Source organism: Ochotona curzoniae, unplaced genomic scaffold (assembly GCF_017591425.1).
Source record: "Ochotona curzoniae isolate NIBS_2020 unplaced genomic scaffold, NIBS_Ocur_1.0 scaffold_4937, whole genome shotgun sequence".
Lineage (NCBI taxonomy): Eukaryota > Metazoa > Chordata > Mammalia > Lagomorpha > Ochotonidae > Ochotona > Ochotona curzoniae.
In genome coordinates, this window is record NW_024467126.1 from 1,938,012 (window position 1) to 1,945,590 (window position 7,579).

Sequence of the window (7,579 nt, forward strand, 5' to 3'; positions counted from 1 at the left end):
GTGTTTCTTCCAACCTCATCTGCCTGCATCTTCTTTAGAGGTCAGATTCAACTTCGCACCAACACGTGTGTGCAGTCTGCTGGCTGGCTGGGTTTGGCTTCCAGCCAAGGTGATCCACTGCTGCTTCCGCCTGCCCTGCTGTCTGCACGCGGTGGACTCGGGAGAGGCAGTGCTGGAACTCATCATGACAGCTCTGGCTTTTGCTCATGGCACCTGTCATTTCAGTTGCAGCACTTTGTCAGGGAAGGGATGCCAATGTCGAGACCAACACCAAACAATGGAGAGCCACATCCATTTGGTGGGACAGGCGGCAGGCTGGTCCTCCTATGGGGTCCGGTGAGAATGCATCTCCGTGTTTCTGGCTCTTAGGGAAGCGTGAGCTGCGTTGGGCCAGCGCAGCCGACAGATAGTGCAAGCCAGCAGACACTCCGAGCAACTGTCGCACTGTGAGGGCTGGCTGGCTGAGCTGGGACTTCCTGAGCTTGAGGTGTGGCTGGTGGGCCTTCCAGTTCAGCGGATGAAGGACAAGCCCACGGAGGGTCAGGGTATTGATGGCAGGAGGCTGGGTTAGCAAGTGCACAGGAGGAAAGCCAGGGTGCCTGTGGTAACCTCAGGGCATCCTGGAGAATGAAAAGTCAGCTTGGGAGGGGTGCCCACTAGACAAGAAGTAATGGAGCTGGGGCTGGAGGACACACGGCTGTCTACACTACAGGCCCTGTCACTTGTAGGGAACCAACGGGGGTCCCGGTAGTGACTAAACATGCCCGGAGCAGACGAAAAAGGATGCCAAGGGCCCATCTTCGGGTTGGAATATTAGGGAGTCAGGGCACCACCTGCTGAACACTCCATCATGGGACCGTGTGTAATCATTCAGATGAGGTTAAGGGACAGGCCTGGCGATGCAGATAAGCTGCCACAAGGCATGCCTGCATCCTTACCAGAGTCCCTGACTGCAGTCCTGGACACTCTGCTTCTGGCTCAAGTCTCTGGGTTCCTGCCACCCACACGGGATACCTGGATGGAGCTCCTGGCTTTGGCCTGGCCCAGCTGCTGCAGGTAACCAAGGGATCTGCCTGCCTCTTCCCTCGGACACTGCATTTCAAAAAAATCTTAACAAAGTTACAGATGGACAGAGGTGTGCGCATCACGCTAAGCGTCCTGGGGACACAGGCACTGCTGTGGTGATGGCGACGGACAGACAAGGGGAACAGTCACCCTGAGTATCGGTAGGAGGCAGGTGGTCCGGAGGGATGCCCCCCTCCCAGTGCCCTAAGCAGCCAAGGAGAAGAGAACAAGGGGAAACAAACCACTCGTGCCAGGCTGTGGCCAGCTCCCATTTCTTTTGTGTCCAGTGATCTGAGGGCTCCCTCCCCAGATGGCGACTCAGCTTCCAGGACCACCCTACCCAACAAGGGGTTAATTCTTGTATCAGAGAAGCGGTTCTGAGTGACCCTGCCTCACTCCCGTGTGGGGCACCCCAAAATGTCCGCATCTGGGGGAGCTGTGACGAGTCCTTGAGGGAACAGCAGTGGCCCTGGTCCTCAGGCTGCCTCCCCATCTTCACTCTCCTCCTCGCTCTCGTAATACTGCATCCGGTTGGTGTTGACAAAGAGGTCGGAATCGTCCTCTGAGCTGGACTCCACCGAGGACAGGGATTCAGCAGGGAGCTCTGGCTGACTCTGTCTGCGGGGGACACACGATAGTTAGCTCAGGGCTTCGGGGAAGACCACCAGCCAAGCACTCCAGTTCCCGTGGGGGAACCCCAACAACCCAGGAGAAGACCGATCACAGCAGGGCTTGGTGAGCCCACATGGAACAACAGCCCACGCAGGCAGCATCAGCTCCCTGGTGCCCCAAAACTCCCACCTGGTCTTGGGAGATTCTGGCACATGTCTAATATCACGCAAGGCCAAGACTGCAAGCCAGGGTGCCCAACTGGCCACCATAATCATAACCACAAAGCACGCCACGTGTGTGGCCTTCACCGAGCACCCCGGTATGGAAGCTGTATTGCTCCCTATAGCCACCCACACGGTCTGACTGGTTTTTTTTGTTTTTTTTTTCTCCACTTTAAGGCTTGTTTCTCTCACACGCCCAGCCAGGATTCACAGAGAAAGGACGGAAATGGAGATCTTCCACTTGCTGGCTCTCTCCTCACATGGCTGCAGCGGCCAGGATGGAGCCAGGCGCTTTGTCAGTCTCCTGTCTGGGCACAGGGGCCCAAAACCATGGGCAACTTCTGCTGCTTGCCCAGCCACCTGCCAGGAGGAGCTGGTTGGGGAGTGGAGCCACACACACAGGATGGGACCAGCACCAAGGGGATGTTTCCTACCTGCTCCTGTTGCTGCTGTGTTTCTCAGCCACCTCCGAGAAGGCCTCGGGCCTGTGCCAAAAGCAGAGCCAGTGTCAGGAAGGGCACAAGGGCTGCTTCCCGCCGCTACGCGGTGCCATCCAGGACCCCAGTCCCTTACCATAGCCCCTCCTCCTGCAACGAGCGCACATGGTCCTTGCAAAGCACAAAGCAGATCTCAGCCTTGACCTTCTGTCCTTCCTTAATGGGGTCCACGATGAGGAAGTCGCCTAGCGGGTTAAAGAGCAGAGGCACGTTGGGCCTGTTTCCACTGGGCAGTCCAGGGACGTGCGGGGACACGCGCAACGGGCTCTTACCTCTCTTGATCCAGATATTCTTGCGGAACTTGGAGGGCATGCTCACCAGGAAGCGCTGCCCTTGAGCCGTCTCTACCTCGTGCAGGTTGTTCCCCGGGGTCCTGAGAACCTGCAGGAAGAACCGAGATCCATCGGCCCTGGGGTCAACACGGGGTCCGGGGGGCGGCTCAGGCCCTGGGCAGGCAAGGTGTGGGTGCCCGGGTCACTTGCCTTGACGATCTGCTGCTGCTCCGATGGCACCACGTGCTCTCCCAGCACCTCCTTCACCACGTGTTTCCGCTTGGTGACCCGCGACATGCTGGCTCTTGTCTTAGAGGACGAAGGCCGCAGGAATAGGAGACTCCTCCCAACACTGCCAGGGGATTATCCGGACACCAGGCCTGCCGTCACGGCACAGAGGGAGCCTGTACAGGAGAGCGCGCTATGGGGAAGGAGTCGGCCCCCAGCCAGCCTGCTCCCCAGCATTCCCCCTCCTTAGGCGTCCCCAACCTGCAACACTGTCACTTAAAACTCCCCGAGAACCGAGAACCGTGCAACCCTAAGCTTACACGCATGTTTCCTGAAAATTGCATTCTATGGGACTAAGAGGTGGGCAGGGCCCGGTGCCCAGTGGGATCCCCCAGGAGTCCAGGGCTCCTACCTGTATGCCACCAGGAGACAGGCAGCTTCTGGGCGACTGGGAAGATGGGGCCAATCTCACTGTTCTGGTGGCCAGACAGGATTATCACGCCTGCCCTGATGGGTTTTTGTCTCCACCCTGTCAGTTGCTGATACACTCTCCCTGACCTGGACCACAGTCCCGGGTCTAACTCGCTCAGCGCCCCGCCCCCCACCAGGTGGACTGCTACCCCGATGTTTACAAACCTGACGCTGTTACTAATTTGAGTAAACGTCGATAAGCCTCCTTCTGTCCTCCCGTTAGACCGCCCCTTGGCGCCGAGTTCCAGGTTAACACTCCGCCAGGCGTCTCTACCTTCCTCCCCGCCGACCCCCGACCCTCAGGCTCTCCCCAAGGGCTCGCCGCCGCCATGGCGGGAGATGAGGCTGGGCTTGGGTCATCCCCCATGCCCGTCTGCAGGACCAGCAGTCTGAGGCTTCCTAAGCTCGGCTGCTGCCGGTCCCCACCTGCCTCTCCCCTGCCTTCTGCCGCCTGGACCGGGCCAGCACTAACCTTCCGCCTCTTGCTGCTCCAGCGACCTCAGGGTCCCAGGTCGGCCGCGATCCAACGTACTGCCGGCGGTCCGAGCGGTCCGGTCGGCTTGCAACAGCCCCGCGGCGAGCCCGACTCCCGACTCCAACGCACGAGTGCAACTCCGCCGCGGCCAACAAGTCAACTTCCGCCGTCCTCCTGCAAGCCTTCCTCTGCTTCTGTCCGTCGCTCTAATTCGTCCCACCACACCAGGTCAATTAAACCCCAGCTCCTTAGTACCTAGTTCCGTGGAGTTCCGAGATCCCGGAGAGGCCTTTCCCTAACGGAAGAGAAAGGACCACCGTGGGAAGTGGTTCGGCCCCCAGCAAACGACGCCTTATATGCGCCGGGGACGGTTCCGCCCTGCGGTCCCTCCCTGTGGCTCCACCGCCCCGCCGCCCCGCCGCCCCGCCCAGCGGCTGCAAGCGGATGTCGTCGTCGTTGTTGTTGCTGTAGGCGGCTCTCGAAGCGACCCGGAAGCGGAAGTCGAGGAAAGTTCTAGTGGCTTGGAGGCAGCGGCGGGAGCGGCCCGGTGGGCGGGAGGAGCCGTTGCAGGATCCGGAGCTGCCGGTGAGCGCGGGCCGCGGAGCTGGGCGCTGTGGGGGACACCCTGAGGAGGCGGCGGGCGAGGCGCGAGAGCCGGGGCGGCGCGCGGACGGGGTGGGGCCGGCGCGGCGCAGAGGGACGCGGGTTCGCGCCCCGCACCGCGCTCCGGGAGCAGCGGGGAGCAGCGGGCCGGCGTGTGTGTGTGTCGGTGTGACCCGGGCTGGACCCTCGTGGCTGCTGCTCCGGGCCCTCGTGACCGTCGCAGGCCGGGGCAGGTGCCTTGGCCAGGCCAAGGTCACGGAGGGCAGTGGCCGCCCCGGGGCACACCACCTGTTCCTGGGGCGGCCGGATGATTCCAGAAGGTCTGCTCCCGCTGCGTAGAGAAAGTATTCGGAATAGTTGTGGGGAACACCCCTTTGTCCCCTGTCGTGTGAAATGAGAGGAACCCCCAGTGCCTGCCCTGGCGTGGCCCCTCTGGCAGGGTAGGTGAGCAAGCTCGCCCAGCTCTTAACCTGCTTTTCTGGGGTGGGGTTGGGGGATTACCAGAGTGACCCCGATCAAGATGACCACGTCACAGAAGCACCGGGACTTCGTGGCCGAGCCCATGGGCGAGAAACCCGTGGGGAGCCTAGCAGGGATCGGCGAAGTCCTGGGCAAGAAGCTGGAGGAGCGGGGCTTCGACAAGGTGTGTGTGTTGGGGGTCCTGCGATGTGCGCCGTTTTTAGGGGGGGGACAGGGGAACAGTGGGGTGCTTACATCCAAGGAGGGCGCGACGGAGAGCTCCTGTGTAATGTGAGAGGGATGCTCTGGGATGGGACGCGGTGTGAACTCGGGAGCCCACCCTGGGTGCACGCGCATTCTCAGTGGTGCCCTGCTTTGCCTCTGGCAGGCCTACGTGGTCCTCGGGCAGTTTCTGGTGCTCAAGAAAGACGAAGACCTCTTCCGGGAGTGGCTGAAGGACACGTGCGGAGCGAACGCCAAGCAGTCCCGCGATTGCTTCGGCTGCCTGCGGGAGTGGTGCGACGCCTTCTTGTGACTCTCCCCAGCGCCCGCCTGCAGTCTCCCTGGCTGGTGGCCGCTTGGGGACTCGTCCCAGCGCCCCCAGACGAAGGGCGGAGTGGGCCGTCGCCGCCATGTTCACCCCCTGGTGCCTGCAGGGCCTTTGCCAAGTGCCCTGCCCTCACCGCGTCCACGTTTTTGGGATTCTCACACCTGCATGCCTCGCCCTTCAGTGTGTCCTGCTGGTCCCACAGGGAGAGTGTCCTGCTTTCCTGAGTGGGTGCCCAGCTCCCGCCCTCGCCCCACCCTTCCCTCTGGTCTCTTTGCCATTTGGCTCTCTTTTTGGCAGTCACTGTCCTCAAAAACTTTTTTAGCTCAATAAAGTCAGCGGCCTTCAGGACTGCGCCTGGTGTGTTGGCAGGCAGGTGGCTGGCAGTCACGGCGTCACCACGGATGGACAGGGCTTCTTATCAGGACTGAAACTGGCAGCCGCCCTGGCCACCCAGGCATTGGGCAGGTGCCCCGCGTGTCCCAATCCCTGAGTAATGGAGAGTGGGCTGATCTCTTGTGCTGGGCGGGCTGTGTGGTACCAGATGTCCCTCAACAGCCGGGCTGGGCAGCACCTGCTCGAGTGGTCCGTGGGAGGCAGAGGCAGCAGGAAGAGTGGGGCCGGATGTGGGGACACACCTGTTCTGGCTTCCGTGTGCCCTGCTTTCCTGGAGGAAGAGGAGTGTAGGCACCACAGCTAAGTGACGCTGGAATTCAGGCTGTTTCAACCCTCAATTTTTCTTCTTAGAAGTCAAATAGAGATCTCCCTTAGTGTATTATAAGGTTTAATTTATGTAACAGGCCAGCTAGGTGGTGTAGTTGGCTAAGCCTCTGCCTGCAGTACCATCTTCCATATGGGTACCAGTTGTAGTCCTGGCTGCTCAACTCTGTCTAGCTCTCTGTCTGTGGCCTGGGAAAGTGTTGGAGCGTAGCCCAAAGGCTCCTGGCTTCGGATCAGCTCAGCTCCGGCTGTTGTGGACATTGAGGGAGTGAGCCAGCAGATGGAAAATGTTAGTCTCTGTCTCTCCTTCTCTATATCTACCTTTCAAATAAATAAGGGACTGGCACGATGGCTCGGCTAAATCCTCACCCTGCAACTGCCAGGATCCCATAGCGATGCTGGTTTGTGTCCTGGCGGCCCTACTTCCCATCCAGCTCCCTGCTTGTGGTGTGGGAAAACATTCGAGGATGGCTCAGGGCCTTGGGACCCTGCACCTGCGTAAGAGACCCAGAGGAAGCTCCTGGCTTAGGATCCGCTTGGTTCTGGCTGTTGAAGTCACTTGGGGAGTGAACCAGCGGAGGGGAATCTGTTGCCTCTGTTAAAACCTGCCTAAATAAAAACTAGATCTGTATTATTTGTTTTTGAAAATAATTGGAAGATTTAATCTATTTGAAAGGCACAGTAGGAGACAGAGCTTCCCCAGTTCACTTCCCAGATGGCCAGAACGGCCGGAGCAGGGCCTGTCCCGAACCAGGAGCTTCTTCCAGGTTTCCTACGTGGGTGCAGGCGCCTGAGTGCTTGGGCCATTTTCTGCTTTCCCAGGCATGCTAGGGAGCTGGATAAAAATAGAGCAGCCAAGACTTGAACCAGTGCCTGTGTGGGATGCTGACACTGCAGCATTACCCCTTCCCATCAGTTACCTTTTATGTATAAGATTTACCTTACTGGAAAGGCAGATTTACATGGGGAAGTCAGACACATCTATTTGCTGGTTCACTTCCCTGAATGCCTACAACAGCCGGAAGTGGTCCAGTCCAAAGTCGGGAGCCTCTGTGCAGGGTTCTAAGGCTTTAAGCCATCCTCCACAAACAGCATGATGGGAAGTGGAGCAGCTGGGATTAGAACCAGCGCCTTCACAGGATCCTGGTTTGCAAGGTGAGGATCTGAGCCATTGCATTGGGACTGTAAATGTATTTTAAAGGTGCATAATGACAGAGCAAGTGGTTTTGTATCTGGTTCACTCCCCAGTTGCTGCAATGGCTGGAGCTCAGCACTGTCCGAGTGTCCCCCACGAGGGGCCTCTTCCTGGCTTTGCCAGATGCATCAGCAGAGCTGTCCTGGAGGTGGAGTGGGATCGGACCAGCATGCTGGTGTACCTCGCTGTGCTTGGCGCCTGCCTCCTGCTCTTC

At 59.5% G+C, this 7,579-nt stretch overlaps 2 protein-coding genes across 4 annotated transcripts; one reads left to right on the forward strand and one right to left on the reverse strand.

Moving 5' to 3' along the window:
• Positions 1-33: 33 nt before the first annotated feature.
• Positions 34-4,234, reverse strand: EIF1AD (eukaryotic translation initiation factor 1A domain containing). 3 transcript variants are annotated; one of them, XM_040970873.1, is made up of 7 exons: positions 3,839-4,234; positions 3,308-3,371; positions 2,878-3,019; positions 2,668-2,776; positions 2,472-2,580; positions 2,333-2,383; positions 34-1,683 (listed from the first exon to the last, which is right to left on the reverse strand). In XM_040970873.1, exons 3-7 carry the CDS (start codon positions 2,962-2,964, stop codon positions 1,542-1,544), a joined length of 498 nt encoding a protein of 165 aa, XP_040826807.1. In that variant the 5' UTR covers positions 2,965-3,019; positions 3,308-3,371; positions 3,839-4,234; the 3' UTR covers positions 34-1,541. The 3 variants fall into 3 exon arrangements, with proteins under 3 accessions (XP_040826807.1, XP_040826806.1, XP_040826805.1); XM_040970872.1 differs by having other exon boundaries at positions 2,878-3,071; XM_040970871.1 differs by lacking the exon at positions 3,308-3,371 and having other exon boundaries at positions 2,878-3,071.
• Positions 4,235-4,333: 99 nt separating this feature from the next.
• On the forward strand, positions 4,334-5,798 carry BANF1 (BAF nuclear assembly factor 1). Its single transcript, XM_040970874.1, has 3 exons — positions 4,334-4,426; positions 4,949-5,087; positions 5,292-5,798. Exons 2-3 carry the CDS (start codon positions 4,965-4,967, stop codon positions 5,436-5,438), a joined length of 270 nt encoding a protein of 89 aa, XP_040826808.1. The 5' UTR covers positions 4,334-4,426; positions 4,949-4,964; the 3' UTR covers positions 5,439-5,798.
• Positions 5,799-7,579: the final 1,781 nt, after the last annotated feature.